An 18,658-nucleotide genomic window follows, 5' to 3' on the forward strand; every position below is an offset into this window, starting at 1 on the left:
TCTTCTTTTCTTTCTTTCTTTTTTTTTTTTCGCAACAAATAGGTTGTTTTGAAATACGTCTCAGAAGCACAATAGGTGATTCAAATAAATAAGATAAATTGCTTTATTTTTAATCACATTTGAACATTTTAATCTAAATTAATGTATCATGATTAAATTTTTATATTTTGCGAAGCTGTTTCCAAAGATGATTTTTGGCGCTGAATCGGGTGTAAACAATAGATTTAATTTATTAAAGACTTCGGCCATCTATCATTTTAACCATCTTACAAACCGTGGTATAATTTAAAACAAAAAATATTTCAATTTCAAAACTAATCTTCTACGCGTCAGATTTAAGATGAAGTAAACAAAAAATCAAAATTTATTATTTGTATTTTTAAAAGTAATTTTTTAAACTAAACAAAAATTAAACATTTTTGAAAATGCAACAGAGCGAACAGCAAACATCAATAGCTTTCTCCATGAATGTTTAAAAATTTTTGGTAATGATTTTTAATATATTCACTAAATTAGGGGTATCCACGAGAGAAGGTCCATAGAGCAGACTGCGTGATTAAAATTTTCAGAGGAATTTTAGAAGATTTTGATCTTATCTGGGAGACGTACTTGAAGGGTTTCGTAGTCAATGGGAAGTGCGCCATCACTCTTGGGAGATTGGCACCCCTGACTAAATAAACTGTTCTAGAAAGAAGTTTCATATTGCAAGTTTGATTTCAAACTAATAATGATGAAAAGGTATGGAATACAACGAATAATAGCTTAAATATTCTGTTTTTTCTAGTGACACCTCCGGTATTCTACGTAAAAATACCTTGCATTGCACATGTAAAAGACTTCAACTGAGAACATGTCAGATATTTTTTTAAGAGAAAAACTCGTCGAAGCAAGAAAACAAAAATGAAATAAATTAATGGAAATTCCACATCTAACGTAACTACAAAACGTTTTTTAAAGCTCAGAATATTTCTTAATTCATAGTCGCAAACTAAACAAAGAAAAGCTGCGTACGACGCTCTGAAAGAGTGAAGCCTCCCTTATAAATGTAATTTTATTTACCATGCCCTATTTAAAATTCCCACTTCAATTCCAAATTGAACTTTCACTTAAATCACCCTTGAATCATATTTGACTAACTTTTCAGAACCACTCAATGCATTTCCATTCTTCAAGTGAGTACAGTAGAACCTCCCAATAAGGGACACGAAGGGAACCAGAAATTTTGTCCCTTAAATAGAGGTGTCCCTTATTCGGAGGTACAAAAATCAAGATTTCCAAACATTAAATAGAGCATTAACGTTATACAATAATAATTAATAAGAATTCAATAATAATTTTTAAAATGCCCTTTTAATTTTCTAGTACAGGCTAAGTCGTCCGGGTAACGCTAGTATTAAATAAAGTTTGAAAATATTTTGAATTTTAAGTTATTTATTTAGAAAAAATTAATTTTAGCAAAAATTTAGTGATGAAAAGTACTTACAGATATTTATTTAAAGTAATCTGTTACAAGGGTTTGTTTTGCAGCACGTAATTTAGACGCATTTTTCTGTACATGTATACTAAAGTCGCTAATGAGTCCGAGTCCTTCACTGTCACCATTTATCAACATAAACTTTTGCAACTGTGTGATATGTCTTAAAGCATCACTATAATTTTTGATTTTGCAATCTTCTTCTGGCTCTTCTTCTTCCTCACTACTTTCAAGATCCTCTGGAAGACTTCCTCCTGCATCTTCAATTTTCTCAGAGATGAAAGCAGTGATATCCTCATTGGTGTCATCAGTGCATAAATTTTCATCTATCGCTATATAATCGTTAATCGGAATATCACAGCCAGTGACTCGAGCAAGTTCGGAGAGTTCATTTTCTTCGTTGTTACTTTCATTGACTATTACACCTTGGATTTTAAAGCCTGCTTTTTTAAAACAGTTCTGAACGCAACCTTTGGATATTGAGGAGACCGCTTTAGTGATCCACTGGATTGCATTCAATACATTCACGGACTTTGCGAGCTGAGCACTGTTTTCACTGGAAGCTTGCGAAATAACATGCCTTAAAAACAATTTCCTACATCCAACTTTAAAGTTTTGAATAATGCCTTGGTCTAAAGGCTGCAACACAGATGTAGCATTTGGTGGAAAAAATACCAATTTCACAGCCTTCAATTTTAAATTTTGTGGATGTGCTCTACAATTGTCAAGAAATAACAAAATCTTCCTATTTGTTTTGCACATTTTGTCATCAAGAGCAGTTAGCTATTCTATCATTATATTTTGAGTCATCCATGCCTTTCTGTTGAAATACCACTGAACTGATAAGGTTTTTGGGTTAATGTTTTTGAAACATCTAGGTTTTTTTGCCTTACCAATTACAAGTGGTACTTCAAATTCTCCTTCCGAGTTACAGCAGAGTAACACAGTTAACCGTTCCTTAGAACTTTTTCCGCCAGAACACTTTTCTCCTTTAAAACATAAGGTTTTATTTGGCAAAACTCTGAAAAACAGTCCAGTTTCATCAGCATTGTATATGTCCTTAGCTTCATAACCTTCACAAATTTCTGTCAATATTTCCAGCCATTCTGTAACACACTGCAAATCTACAGATTTTTCTTCCCACAAACAGTTTTAAAAGTAACATTATGACGTAGTTTAAACTTCTCCAGCCATCCATTAGAGGCCTTAAAGTTCTGCAATCCTAAACTGTCGGCAACTTCTTTCGCCTTTTCTTGCAACAGTACTCCACTAACTGGAATGTTCTTTCCTCCAATAGCCGAAAACCATTTAAAAACTATTTGATCAATATCTTCTCCTTCAGTTTTCCTAAACTTAACAGTTTTAGAATTTTCATTTGAATTTGTAATCCACAATCTTTTTATTTCTTCTTTTTCCTTTAGCACATTACTTACTTGGTTTTTACTTATTTTAAATTTCTCACCTAAATCCCTTAAGCTTAGTTTTTCATTTTCTGCCACATTTATTACTTCAATCTTTTCTTTCAAAGTTAATCTTTTTCTTTTAGAAGCCATGGCTAGAATTAAAGCTTGAAAACTAAACAAATTCCTCTCAGCAACAGACCTCTATATGACCTACCTGACTGGTGACAGGACATTAAAAGCAAAAAATCTCCTTTTTCCTACGGAATCTAAATTTAGCCTTTTAGAATAGTGACTGGGCCAATCAGTCAAGATAATCCCTGCCTTCTCCATTCTTGATTGTTAGTAAGCAACATTCTATGCATACAGCCTTTTCCTTCTCATAAGAAACCTTATCAAACTCTTCTGAACAACACCCCTCCCCCCTGACTTGCTAGTGAAATCTGCTTAGAGTTGAATACACCAGTGTACATTCTGAGACACCCGTGGAGCTTATTCAAAGGCATTCTCAAAACTTGAGATAAGAATTTAAAAGATGAGTATGAGTGAGGGTGAGAACAAAAGCAAAATCAACCAGAAGTAATCCAGATCCACACTTTGTAAGAAACACCTTGCAGATAATTTCACCGCTTGCCCCTTCTAGAGCAATAGTATGCACTTTCCTGTTATGAATAGAAAATGTCAAGGGCGGTGCTCAAGTTGTCAGTGCTGAACCCACATGAATGGGGAAAGCATTTGGGAGTAGTTTTCAGCTAACATTTTAGTGTGATAATAGTACTTTTTCTTTGTTCATGTTTTGAAACCTATACCATTATTCCCCAGTTAGTTTGTTCAGAAAAAGTGGAACTTGAATTCTAGAAAATTCAATATTTTTTATCCATTTATGCATTAATTTTTGTTTTTTCGTTTCTTTGAGTGTCCCTTAAATAGAGTGTCCCTTAATGAGAGGTAAATACATTGGAGTCTCTATTCAAAGGGACTGGGACCAGCAAAAGTGTCCCTTAAATAGAGATGTCCCTTATTCGGAGGTGTCCCTTACAGGAGGTACTACTGTATATCGCGCCATTTGGCGAATGCTGGCGACATAGACCTTTCACTAACTTTTTATTACTTCATCGTAGGCAGTCAAAGAAGTTTTTCAACTCGCAAAAAAATATACTCTTTGTTTCATTTGATACCGTTATTGCTCGTGTCGAACGCAATTTTATGCTTTAAAATTTTTTGCATTGTTGGAGTTATGGTTGGTTGGTTTGATTGGGTGTTTTGGCACAAGAGTCTTAGCAAGCTATACTGCGCCAAACAATATAGTAATGTCCACGTCAATTAATTTTTCTTTTGTAACATTTAGCAACAACGATAACGTTATTGCCCTGGTGCAAATATGAAAATATCTCTTTTTTAAACACGAAAATAAATTTATTCAATGTTAAACGTCTTATTCTAAGCAGATGGCATCCAATGGTAGGTCTTTGTAACCTCCGGAAAAAAAAATCCCCATTAGGTTGACTTTGATGATTTGAGATTTGGCAAAGTTGAAAGACAGTAATGCAATTTTATTTAATGCTGCTTAATGTTTTTTTTTTTTGGGTGTGTTATGTGTGTGTTATTAGTTATTAGATGTGTTAATGTGTGCACGCTGTCTTTTATCATTCAGTAAGATTCGGAGCTACATTCGGAAAACTAAGGATTCTCGACCCCAAGGAATTAGAGTTCCGCATGCCTCTGTTATCAGAGTCATAAATTGGGTCTGTAAGTTATATCAGACAAAATAAGATTCGCAAATTAGCAATGAACATTTTCAAAAATGAATTTTAGGTGAAAAATTATAATAATAATAATTATTATTTTATTTATTAATTTATTATTTTTTGGCAAAATTAAATTTCTATTAATCTATGATTTTTTAAATTCTGTTTCCTCTTATTGCAGTAAACTCGGAATCGCTTGTAAATTCGATGTGAGCAGAAGCGTACTCCACTCCCCACACGTTCCAGGAAGTAGATTTCTCCGCATAACTCTTCCATTAAAACGAAACTAAATGTGCATTCTAAAAAGAAGTTTTAAAACAAAATCAAATAAAAAATTTGAACATTTATTTGCTAAAAAGCATCATTTATAAGCATATGTACGACCTTTGTTCTCAGATGATATTTTATATTTATAGAGTTAGGGCAGTTTTAATTCCTACTTGAATTGCAAATGGCGATTGATTTTGCTGAACTTCCTTAAAAAGACGCCGTGAGAAATGAACATTGAAAGAACAACAACAAATAAGTTGTTCGTTTATAAATCCCATCCCCAGGACTCGCTGGGTTACTTTTGCTTTGTTTAGAAGTAGTTTTGAAGCACCTCTCGCCAAAGCGAGCAAAAAGAAAATTATTTCATCTCAAAGGGAAACGTGTTTGTTTTATTTTCTGCTAACACTGAACTTGCAAAGGTCGCACAATTCATGGTTGTCTTCATACGCGGTGGTAGTTATGAGCAGGAAGTAAATCGGGGTTCTTTCATTTGTAATCTCACGATGTCAAAGCAAAGGTTTTTGTTGAGATTAATGCTTTTAACTACTTGTTAGAGCGAAAACATCAAATGTTGACCATTAGCTTAATCTCTAAGATGAACGGATTGGGATATTCAACTGACATAGATAAATTCGGTGCTGTATATCAGAATTTGTAATTTTTATTCCAAATGTGCGAACTTGGGTTCAGGAAACAGGCTATGGCTTTTGAAGTTATCGGACATGAACTTTATTTGGTGATTCCCCCTCTCTTGTTTATTGTATTTTGTGAAGTTTGAAACATTTTAATACTTACGTGTTATGCAACCACGCGAAATTTTGCGGTACCTTAAATTAAAGTATATATTACTTTTAAGTAGAAGTGATAATATAACAAATATACATAAAACAAAAGATGGTGGTCAAATTTCGCTTTGTTATAATAAGATGTGAATTTTAAAGAAATTTAATATCTAACTTTTAAATGTAATAACAGCTCAAAAATACCGTTAAGAGCGGAGTAGTTTCAGGATTTGCGAAATTATTTTATCTAGAATTTCTTTTCCGTACATTTTGCTATTGTGAGATATGAAGTTACTCCATTTTCTAAAAAATTACCTTAAAAATAATTTAAAAGGGGGGGGGGAAGCATAGGAACAAACCTGTGAAATATAATGCTTTACAGCTGCATATTATTAATATTTCATGGTTTGCATATTGAAAAAAAAAAGCAATTATTAATAGGGCAAACGTCGAAATTTTGCCGTTCCTCATAGTCTATTCTATTTCCATGCTTTTGTTTTTCCGAGATTGCTGACCGTTTTGTACAGATAACAACGTAAGACAAGCTCTATTAAAGCCTGTTTTGGCGAATAAAATTTTAAAATTGTGCTTTTAAAATCACTGAATAATGCATGTTGCGAAAAAAAAAAAAAAACTTCAACGGAGTTACTTCCGTGTCAAATTTTACTTACTTCATTGAGAAACTCCCTTTAAAAACCAGAAGGAAAGAATTTGGCAATGATATTAGAAAAAACAATTTTTGAAAAAGAACCCTAACTTGTAAATTTAGTAGAAGACACATATTGCATTTTCGTTTAGAATACGTGATAAATTATTTACTTATTTACTTCTTTATATTAAGTTTTATTTTTGATTAAAAACCGTCTAATTTTTGAAAATAAATATATCTCGTTTTTATTACAAAATTGATAATTTAGCATAGTTTTTTCTTTGTTTAAAATTGATTAAATATATATTTTCTTAAAAACTATTTTTAAGAAATATATTTAGAATTAAAACTTATTTAATAAGCTCTTTTTTCTGATTATAACTTATTTTTTACAAATGTATCCTAAATATATTTTAAGTAAACCGCAGCTAACCATTGATTTCTACTCTGACTATATTTTGCAGAATTTCTCAAGGTGACAAATCCTAACGAATATTTGACTTACAAAGCAATAAATTTAAATAGTCAAAATTCATGCTTTTTACCAAGCTCGAGTTGTTTTAATTAAAAACGAGCTGTGTGCCTCACATGACATCCTTTTATTCCAATGTAATGTAATTTTCCAATTATTGGTAATTTTAATGTGATTCAATAGTTTACTCTCTAAATATCACCAACAGTGGCCAAATTAAAACCAGATTAAAAAAAAAAAAAAAAATTGCCAAATTTCTCGCCAAGTTGGCGATAAAACTTGGTGACTAAAAGACTGGCGATATATCGCCAAGTGTCCGCCAAATTGTAACACCACTTGAGTTTACATCGAAATTAACAATGATTTCCTCCAAAAAAGAGGCAAAAGACCCCTTTAGAAACACCCGAATGCAACCAAAAGAGGAAGTGCACAACTAGATTCCACTAGGAGTCTACGTACCAAATTTCAACTTTCTAGGACATACCGTTCTTGAGTTATGCGACATACATACGCACATACGCATATCCGCACATACATACATACGTACATACAGACGTCACGAGAAAGCTCGTTATAACTAACGCGGGAGTCGTCAAAATGGATATTTCGCGTGTCTATACTTTCTTAGGCATTTATCCACGTGTGGTCGAGTCGAAAAAAAAACTCAATATTCATTCGGGGGTGAGCAAAATGGAAATTAAGATCGATTTCTGAGTGAAAAATTTTTCGCGAATACAATACTTCCTTTTTTGTAAAAGGGAGTCATACTCGCGCTTTATAAATTTCATATATTTTCCTGAGAACATGCTTGCACGATACTTGAAAAATCACTGTCAAAGAATTTTTTTTTAAATTATTACATTTCTCAGTGCAGTAGTGGTAAGCAATAAGTAGTTCTTAATGTTTTTTCTCTCTCGTTAACAGCACTGATATCATGGCTCAATCAAGAGAAAGCGTTTGGTCAAGACTACGAAGTGAGGGTCGAACTAATTTTGGAGTTAAGGAGTCGGAAGAAATTGCAGTGGCAAATTTCGATTATAAAGTTCAACCAATTTCAAATGAGATAATTTATTTTTCATTCAGCTTTCTTGCCAAATACATCTAACCAACTAATCATTGGCGGAACCAGAAAAATTTCCAGAGACAGCGAGGGGATCTCATGACGTTTTTCAGATGCAGAAAAATTAGCTTATTATTGGCAATTGGCACGTTTACAAATGGAATGAGCTGCACCGGCTTAAAGCCGGTAGAAACGAGTCCCAATAATATCCGTTTAGAAACCTGCAATTGACAAACACCACCGAATTATCTTGTTTGCACCTTGTGAGGAATAGGTTGACATTTTTACTAATAATAAAGCTTAAAGTTTGTCTGGATCTCCGTCGGAGTATCTGTCCGGATCTGTGTCCAGATCTCTGTCTGGATCTCTGTGACGCGCATAGCGCCTGAACCGTTCAGCCGATTTGCATGAAATTTGGTACAAAATTAGTTTGTAGCATGAGGATGTGCACCTCGAAGCGATTTTTCAAAAATTCGATTTTGTTATTTTTCTAATCCAATTTTAAGAACATTTTACCGAGAAAATTATCATAACTTGGACGAGCAAATTACCGTAACATGGGCGAGCAAATGAACATAGCAAATTGGCGAGAAATTCATCATCCTTTAATTGAAAAATATACAGGGGAACCAAATGACCTTTTAATTTTTTACTACGAGCACAACCGTGCGGGTATCGCTAGTTTCTAAATAAACTTGCAATGATCCATATTTTCCCTTACATAGGGAACTTTCTTATTACGGTTGAAACATACCTGCAATGAACCGCCATTTTGGTCAATGTAAATGAGCTCAATATAATTCTAATCAAGTGCTCTGATGGGAAGGAGAATCTGCAGCTATGTTCAACCACTGCAATATATTCCCTTTCTCTTTTAAAAAGTAATTTATTTTGTGAGAAAAATGTTATCAGTGAGACAATGAATATTGAAAAAGATAACTGCGGAAGGCTACTGCTGCCATTATATTAGCTACTCTTTGTCGTCTTGTCGCGTGACTCCCAACCAGAAAACCATAACATATAAGCTATGATCTCCCCTTCCCCCAACTGCGTGTGAACTTCACTTTCTTCGCTAAAAAATACCAAAATAGGGAGGGAGGGGGGAGAGGAGGAATTGCAGCTGAAATTTTGCATACTAACTCAAGCCAATGAAGATAGAAATAAAAGAAATGGCTCTGTTCCCTGTACTAGATTACCAGTAATCTATAAATTTGATTAAATGACTTCAAAAGTGCAATTAATGATATTAATTAAAAAAAAGTTGTAGAGCTATCCAACCAGCGACTGGGGTTGTTTCCTTCAGTCTAACGTAGTACTTTTTGTCACTGAAATTGATAGAATAAGCAAAATAAATAACATGGACCCAGAAAATACTTTCATTTTCCCAACAGTTATTTTTTAATTAATTTTTTTAAATGTTCGATTTTTCAAACAAGGCGTAGTCTTGATGACGTCACAAATGAGCACTATGGTGCATCTTTCTACCGCATTTCCACGTTATGATAATCAAGAAGCGAATTACAATTACGCTCTACGCTTGCTATCAACCATATCGTTGCCAATACACGTGAGTAAAGATGCGAATTAAATATTTTGGACGTTAATGGCAACACTGAATGGCATTTCATCATTTGTGATGTCATCGACAGAAGCGTTAAACGATGAAAGAGCACCGATTTAAGTATTTTTTTTTAAATATTAAACTTAAAGAAATCATTTAAAAAATGGTCATATTCTATGTTTTTAAACATGCTCTTTCAGAAATATATACCCTTAAAATTTTGGAAACGACCCCATTAACAGTTCACTTTTTTTTTTAAATTAAGTTTCAAAAGCTTTGTTAATTTATTTATTTTGATAAATTGACAACAAAAACATCTTTCTATACATTTCCAAAAAAAAAAAAAAAAACGGTTCTTGCACCACTTTTTACACCTTCCTCCCCCCCCCCCAAAAAAAAATAAATAAATAAACCGAAGCAGAACCATAAGCGCTCTCCGAGCTTTAAAAAAAAAACAAAAAAAAAACAGAAAATTAATATTATGCATTTTAATAAAATCAGACTGCCCTATACAAGTGTAACATCAGTTGCACAATAGTCAACTTCAGAAAAAAGTATACTTTGAGTGCATAAAAGATAAAAGAAGACAAATCATATGAGAAACAGAGAATAATTCGTGTGTTCGAGGGAAAGCGTTTACAAGTCTTGCTCGCGATGATGCTGTATAATTTGGGAAAAGAATAATCTGGACAGCAATGGTAAAATATAGCAAAACGATGAGGCACACGTACACACACAAACATATATTTGAAAAAACTTTTGCTCCCACTTCCCATTTCTCACTAAGATATATATTATCATGTTCAAAAGTATTGCGAGTAAAATGTTTGGCTACCACATTCGACACAGGGGTGCCCACGGGGGGGGGGGGGGATTATGGCGCTAGTTTCGCCACCATAATTTTTGGAAAAGATTTTTTATTTTTTAAATTTATTTATGTTAATTTATTTATTAATTTATTTTTAATTAAATGTATTAATTTTATTTTATTTCATTTGTTTGTGTGTGTGTGTCATTGGCGTAGCATAGAAATTTTCTAATTAAATAATAATAATCATCACAATAATTAAAAATAAATAAATAAATAAATAAAAAGCATTTTTAAAAAATAAATAAATAAAGCATTTTAAAAAATAAATAAAATAAAAGAGAGAGCGAGAAAATCAAAAATAAGCAATGGGAAGGAGGATCGAAAACAATTTGGGGGGGGGGGGAGTTTTGCGCCATTGAACTTGGGGGGGATGGGCACCCTGATTCGACACATTATTTCTTGTCTCTTTTTTAATATTTTCAAAAATGAATGGTTAATTGCATTATTAAGAGGCATTATTTTTTACTCTCTATTTACAAAACACCCTTCCCATTTCATTTTTTGACCAATAACAACACAAATTGTTTGCATTCAACCATTATTTACTCATTCGAACATTTATAAATTGATGTAAACCTTAAAATAACATTTCAAATGTACAAACAGCTTTGAGAATTGCAGACACATGTTTCGAGGTTTCAAGAAATCCAAAGTTTTAAATCTAAATAAGATCAAAGAATTAAACTAAAAGTTTTTAAAGAGTTAATTTATCATTATGGCCAATTTTCCCTTGAGAAACCGAAATACGTGTCAGCAATTCGTGTTACTATTTTTGCACTTTAATATTTTTAACTTTTCGTTTAAAGGTAAAAATTTCAATAACAAATGGAAATAAATGCATAAGTGACGACCAGCAACAGGCAATGTTAACTGAACACTGTTAAGCTGATCTTAGACAATATATCAGATCCCTGTGAAGATCAACGAACCTCTCAAAGCTATCGCTCGTTACTAGTTACAGCTTCTTCCGGTAAGCAGTTACAAGTACCTACAACCCTACCCTGGAGTGATTATTTTCTTTACTACATTTACTTCCTTTTTAAGACTTTTTCTTCATTTCCAGATTAGTCTGATATTTGACCCAAACTTTTCCGGTATAAGTCAGTCTTCGACGAATTTGAATTTCCTCACGGCACCCTAGATTATCTCTATTGCATACATAAACATTGACACCATGGACACTTTGCGGCACTCCTCGCCTCTTCCTGTTGCAGCCCAGGGTGCCACGGCCATTGGCGCCCATATGCAAAATTGTAAGGGGGGGGGCTCAGATATTTTAGCCATGGTTTAGCACGATATTTTCCCCATGAAAACCAATTTCAAAACAGATTAGACATTACAATTTGACATTTTTAATAACTTATTCATTAATGGCTGGAGAGGAAAGAGGAAATATTTTTACCTTTTTGCAAAGAAAAAAGTACTAAAGGCAAGGAAGTTCTAACTCCTAAGGAGGGGCTCGAGCCCCCTCCCCCCCTTGCCCACCTATATGGGCGCCCTTAGCCAAGGCATCCAGTTTGGGAACTCCTGGTTTAAAACATTTACGTCCATCAACATCCTTCTTATAAAGTAAATTGAAGCAACTGAATCAAGCCCCCTCCAACTCTCGTTGGGTTCGTAAACCAATTAAAATTTAAAATGTAATAAATTTTAAGAAAATAAAAAATAATAAACTCACCAGAAGATACGGATCTCTTGTGCCCTCGCTGTGATTCCTTCTTCTTGGGTTCCTCATTCAACATACTGAAAGTGGACATGGACGGCTGGTAGGACGTCGAATGTGGTTGACCATATAAACCAGCGAGCGATGTCTGGTTGCTGGAAGACATGCCACTGCTGACCACGGATGGCGATGGTGGGCTGACCACTGGGCTGCCATGATCGCTGGACGGATAGGGTGGAAGACTGGAGAAAACGGAATCGGCGGAAGTGGAATCGTACATGAAAGGTTGTGATTCTTCGTAGCCTTCTTTGCGGTAAGCAGCGACGTCGAAAAATGTCATGTCCAAGTCTGAGGCTCCCTCAAATTCCAAGGCATTCTGGACTGTTGCCGCCAAGTCTGACTGAGTTACTACAGTGCTGGTGACTGAAGAGTTAATTTCCAAATCAGAAAAGACATCCATAGCTCAAACGCGAAAGTATTTTTTGAAAGTACTAAGCACACTTCAACTTCACGATGCTTTTTTTTCGATATATAGAAGGTTTTCGAAAATTATGAATACGCTTGTAGAAATAACTGTACAATTCTTTATACAAAAATAACTACAATTAATTTGTACCGATCAATCAATTTTCGTGATTCACAATGCGACTAATATTTTTTTGAAAAGACAGTTCATTAAAAAATATTACGTATGATTTATAACACCGCAAAATGTGTCTAAAATATAAAATTTAGAACGATGTTATAAATTTATTTACAGTCCTAAGTGTGCTGCGAACTTGATAACTGTGTAGGTGTAGTTTCAAAGCTTGAAATTTTATTATCGTTCAGTATTAAAAGTCAAGTATTTTGAAACGAACTAAAATTAGAAGACAGATGTAGTAGGTACAAAAGTTACTTTCTTATAAATATCAATAAAAGTTGGGTTCAAAAAATCATCGAAATCGAAATTTTTTGTAAGAGAAGAAAATCACACACGAAGGCACTTTTTCCTCCTACTCACGTGGGACACGAGAAAGCAGAAGGCCCGATGCACTTGAAAATGTGGCGGTTATAAAAGACGGGCATACACAGCATGGTGCAAGGGTTCAAATCCAGAGTCACACTTCCGGGCACAAAAATAACAGAGTCAAGCAAAAGTGCGACAGGAAAGATCACGTAATCCTTGGCGAAAAATCTTAGTGTCCTGAATTCAGAAAGATATCAGTCCAACACAAGATGCGGATGGTGGTACCCTTGATGTATGTCCGACCAAGTTGACAGGTGTCATGCAATGGAGCTGCTGCCGCAAGGTGAAATTTCTTGTGGTGGAATATTGAGCACAAAATGATGAAATTAGTATCCAATCAGCAGATCAATAGTAGCACCAGCACCAATTCGATTCAACAAGTCCACAACCGGTGTCCCATACGGGATACAACAAAGTGGAAGTTCAGCAACAAAATGGGAAGATACCGGCTTCCAGCAAGAGCTCTTTTTCGCAGTGTTTACAGATGGCGGTCGTTGAACTAAACTGAGCCGGGGGAAGCCCGAATGGAGAGAAGAGTTGGTGGGAAAAAAAGCGAAAGAAAGCAGAAAGAAAGAAAAAAAAGAAGAATCCTCGGCCTGTGGTTGGACAGGAAGTGAGGAGGATCCTGGAAGCTGAGTGGTCAGGAACCGGCAAACGGGTCCCGCCCGACGAAAGTTCTTCGGTGAAGTTCCTGTAGCGGGACGTGTCCCGTGGCGGAAGTCACGTGACAGCGCGGGATGGGATGAATGAGAGAGGAGCTCCGTGGCTCGAGTCGGCAGCCGGGATGTGCTGGAGGGAGGGATGCTTCGAATTTCTGGAGAAAAAGCCTCGGAGGAATAAGCGGCGGTTCACTTTCAATGTATCATGTTTTGAAATAAAATTATAAAAGATGAAGAATCAGAACACTGCACCCAGATTTAAGAGATTTATTTTAATCCTCATAGCAGAAGTACTTTACTGACTTGACTCATCATTATATCGCGTTTGTCAAAAGAATGAAAAAATGAAAAAGAATAAAAGAACCGAGTTTGTTCCGAAACTATTAAAAATAACGATTTAACTAACATTTAAAAGTAACTGATATGATATGCATTTTCAATTAAATCAGTTTTTCCCCATATCAGTTTTTTTTTTTTTTTTAACTATAACAACGGAAGAGTACCTTACCAAATGCTCTTTTTTTTTTTTCAAATAAATGACGAATTAAAAGTATTTTGACTGTTTTTTTTTGGGGGGGGGGGCGGAAGCTGAAATAAGAATATAAATAGTTATAACTTCAAAAAATAGCGAATTCAGTAGAATCGAATACATCTCGGTTTATTTATTAACTAGATAGGGTATAAAGAAATCTTGAGACCTTGTTTTTTTACTAACCAATATATCTCAAATTTAAAGTTTTCTTTATCTCAATATTTCGGGATACCAAAGAAAATCCGAATGATATATTCGAGAACTACCGAATGAACGACATGACTCATTTACATCTTTACTCATTTACATCTCACAAGCTCCTTTACGTCTTTATAAATTATGCACATACTTGCAATCACGAAATTAAATCTTAATCAAGGTTTTTGAATTTTTTTGCATTGATGTTTTAAGCCTCTTGGCGAGATTTGCGTAACTTTACCACTGTATTATCACTCCTAACAGACCTTAAAAAAAAGTTTAGTGTACCGTCAGTTAAAAAAAAAAAAAAAAAAAACTCCCATTAAAGTTCCCTTTCGTTTGAATTTGAACTAACTCTCCGATTTTTGGTAAATTCTCCAATCGACTTTTTCCAATTTTATATAGGGGTGCCGACGAGGGGCGTTTAGTAGAACAGACTGCAATTGGTAAATTTTTAGGGGGTATTTTAGAGTGTTTTATATCTCATTTGGGGGAGGGGGCCGGCTTCGTAGCATTTAGGGGGCGGGTGCACCATCGCTCTTGAAGTGATAGGCATCCCTCTAATACTATATATACATGGGCAGTTCTACTAGACGTTAAATCCCGGTTATCACAAATTTGCCATTTCAACTGCGCTTGCTCGCGGACTTAGCTTTTTGAGCTTTCTGTTTTAAGAGTTCGTGTTGCTTGTTTATATTTAGGCTGAGCTAGAGTCCCAATAAATTAATGAATGCGATTAGAATATTTTCATAGTAATTTCGTGATATATTACACGAAACTACGGATATGAACAACTGATAATCTTTATAATGTAAAGGGAAAAATGACTCTTCAATATTTATTGGTTTGGAAATATTTATTTAACATAAACGTAAAACACGTTGTGTACTTCAAAAATGGTTGCAATTTGAGTACAGATATCCGTCTTTTGCGGATATTATACGTTATGCGTAAACAGCTTAGTATTATACATTTTTATTTAGGTTGAGGGTTCGGCTTTGTATTAGAAGTGATACTGTAATTCTAGTACGCTCTTCTGACGTTAAAAATTTGGCCCTGAAAAGGGATAGAAAAATCAGACACCGAATCCATAAACACTTAAGACGCAAGACTCAATCTAATATTTAACGAGGCCTAAAAACTAAATCAGAGAGAGCTTTGTGATTTCTAATTTTTATCTGTTGCTATCTCATATTTATTAACAAATTTAAAATGTTTGTAATTAATTTTAGCCAGATTTTTGAAATTAGCAAAGTCCGTGCGCAAGCGCAGTTGAAATGGCAAATTTGTGAAAACCGGGATTTAACGTCGAGTGGCAGTTCTCGAGGAAGGGTCTATTTTTCATTTCAGATTTTCAACTTTTCACAAGGAGTGAAGTTTTAGCATTTTTTAGAAAGGAAGATACTATGTATTTTTCTTAAGCTACAAAGGGTTAAAAATTTGTAAATTTAACAAAATTTCATGAATGCAACTTTTTTCTTACTTTCCCTTGATTTTAGTTAATGAATTAGTTGATTAATTAAACTTTATTAAATTTATTGTCTAAAAACAAAAGCAATATACTGAAAATGTTAAAGCATCGAAACAAATTTTAAATACTCGATAACTAATTTTTAAAAGGAGTTTCGATTAAACTTGTGGAATAAAACATCCAAAGTTTAAAAAAATAATAACTTGCAAAAAATCAATCATCTAAAATATTTGAAGCAATGCACTTAGTATCATTTTATCCTCACTTTACTATCCACATGTCTACTGCTTTTGCTCTGGATGGAAATGACATATTAGCATATTTCACCTGTCAAGAGATAAAACATGGCTACTTTCGTTTAAATTTTACATGTTTTGAACAAAGGTTCGCCTATTATAAACAAAAAAAGTACAAAATTGCACAATAACTTTAAAAAGTTATGGGTAAGGATGGTAATGGCTGATGTATTTTTTTTCTTCTATTTTAAATTTTTTCTTCTATTACATTAAACACCGAATCTGGAAGCTAAGAAGTATTTACGCCTAAAATTTTTATTTTAGTAAGCTATGATGACTGCTAACTGCTAGTAAAGCTGGAAGTTCTTTGAGTTGCCAGTTGCACCTAGAGGTCATGAAAGCTTTTAAATACTGTGGATGGTGATGACGCAAAATGTTAGGACGAGTTTTAACTATACAAGAAACATTTTAATGTATGCAATCAAGAAAAAAGGAAATTTGATTCTAAATTAAGATATTATAGTTTATTATCTATTTCTATACATAGGCCGCCTCACGATGCTGCTCCTCTAGCGAAAACCGTCTACAGGTTGCTTCCATATCCTACACACGCATACATACACACACCTACACACACATACGCACACACATACACGCACACACACCTACACACACATACACGCCTACACACACCAATACCCACACACACAACTACCTACACACACACACAAACACACATGCCTACACACACTCATACGCACACACATACACGCACACACGCCTACACACACATACGCACACACACCACTACCCACACACACACACCACCACACATGCCTACACACACATACACATACCCACTACACCACAAACAAACATACCCCCCCCCACACACACACACAAACACGCACGCCTACATACACACACACTTGTGATTGCAAAAAACATAATTTGAATTCAAGATGTCAAAGTTCAAATTATTATTTTTTTTTCTTTTTTTGCTGTCTAATACACTGTAAAAAAAATCCGGAAACGTTTCTGAGTTTATCGTGCAGCTGTGGTTCATGAAAGTTTCAAAAACGTTTCTGAGTATTTCGGAATCCTCTTTCTGTAATGTCCAGAAACGTGTCTGAGTATTTCGGAATCCTCTTTCTGTAATTTTCAGAAACGTTTCTGAGTATTTCGGAATCCTCTTTCTGTAATGTCCAGAAACGTGTCTGAGTATTTCGGAATCCTCTTTCTGTAATTTTCAGAAACGTTTCTGAGTATTTCGGAATCCTCTTTCCATAATTTCCAGAAATGTTTCAGAGTATTCTGTGCAGCTGTGGTTCATGAAAGTTTCGAAAACGTTTCCGAGTATTTCGGAATTCTGCAACAATTTTCAAAAACGTTTCCGAGAATTTCGGAATCCTTTTTCCGTGATTTTTTCTAAAATATAATTTTTTATTATAGTATTGCATACCATATCAGTTTCAATTCTTTCATATCTAAGAGCAATAATACAAGCAATTTTAGAATCATTCGTGGATTTTTTTTTTTTTTTTTTTGAATTTCTAATGACAAATAGCAAGGTTAACAGCATAACATATGCACAGTTATAAATTTTTGAAAAATTATAAAATAATCTAGTTGTTTCATTCCTAATCACAAAATCGTCGGGGAATTGGAGGGGGGGGGGGGGTACCTTCTGAAAAGTGGGGATTGTTTGTTAAACAATCTTAAACTTCAGTTTTTCTCTCAATATTTTCAAGACAAAACTATCAACATATTGTATTTTTAATGCAGAACTTAAAAACATATCTTGTATCAAACTTGATAGCTTTTATCTTCGGATAAAATTTGACAGGACTTACCTACCCTTCGCGTTCCGGAATTCGTTCACCTCAAGTCAATTTCTCTGACGAACAAAGTGTACCGAAAAGTACCAACAGAGAAATTGATGAATTTAAATATGACACCAAGGTCCCCCTGCTGGAACCATTCGGGTTGATTCTTCTGTTCTTGCCCTTTTCCAGCTCATCACAAATATAAATACTTATTCAAAATAGGTTACTGATTTTATTTTTACAGTGTGCGCAAAATGCAATATATATTTTATTTATTAAAACATTGAACTCTATTACATGATTATTCCATTTCATATATACGAGAATCCCCCCCCCCAGCATAAGAGTGATGGTGCACCCATAAAATGCTATAAAGCCCCCCCCCCCCCTTAAAAAAGCAACCCCCTGAAAATGTCAATGGCACAGTCTACGTGGTGAACGCCCCTCGTCTTCTCCCCATATGTACATTGTATATTAATAACATAGTTTTTTAAAAAATGATCACTTTTAAAACAATGACATGAAATAATATTACTTTTTATTTTGGCATGTAAATGCAGCTGTTCCATTTTTGCCACTCATTCCTCCTGACTGTCCTACATTAAACTAGTATGCATGCAGTAGGTACTGTCCAGAGGAAGACAAATTATAGGGACTTGTTTCTTAATTTAGCCGAGGTAAAAACCCCTACTTTTTATTTTAGGTTTAAGCTCTTGTTTATTGCATATAGTTTAGCATATGGTGCGTTTGGCCCAATGTAATGCATATATTATAGAG

General features: G+C 34.3%; 1 protein-coding gene across 1 annotated transcript; it reads right to left on the reverse strand.

Annotated features, from left to right (window-relative positions):
• Positions 1-2,257: 2,257 nt before the first annotated feature.
• Positions 2,258-3,123, reverse strand: LOC129235216 (tigger transposable element-derived protein 6-like). Its single transcript, XM_054868922.1, has 2 exons — positions 2,603-3,123; positions 2,258-2,495 (listed from the first exon to the last, which is right to left on the reverse strand). The coding sequence occupies exons 1-2, from the start codon at positions 3,025-3,027 to the stop codon at positions 2,258-2,260; spliced, it is 663 nt and encodes a 220-aa protein (XP_054724897.1). The 5' UTR covers positions 3,028-3,123.
• Positions 3,124-18,658: the final 15,535 nt, after the last annotated feature.

The sequence above is a fragment of the Uloborus diversus genome, chromosome 2, assembly GCF_026930045.1.
Source record: "Uloborus diversus isolate 005 chromosome 2, Udiv.v.3.1, whole genome shotgun sequence".
NCBI classification, from domain to species: Eukaryota; Metazoa; Arthropoda; class Arachnida; order Araneae; family Uloboridae; genus Uloborus; species Uloborus diversus.

What these genes read in the sequence shown, in the direction of transcription:
- LOC129235216 (XM_054868922.1), bottom strand. Translation starts at nt 3,027, where the DNA reads ATGGCTTCTAAAAGAAAAAGATTAACTTTGAAAGAAAAGATTGAAGTA. An exon ending in GTTTGTGGGAAGAAAAATCT is followed by an intron (nt 2,496 to 2,602) that starts GTAGATTTGCAG and finishes ACTGTTTTTCAG; the next exon opens with AGTTTTGCCAAATAAAACCT.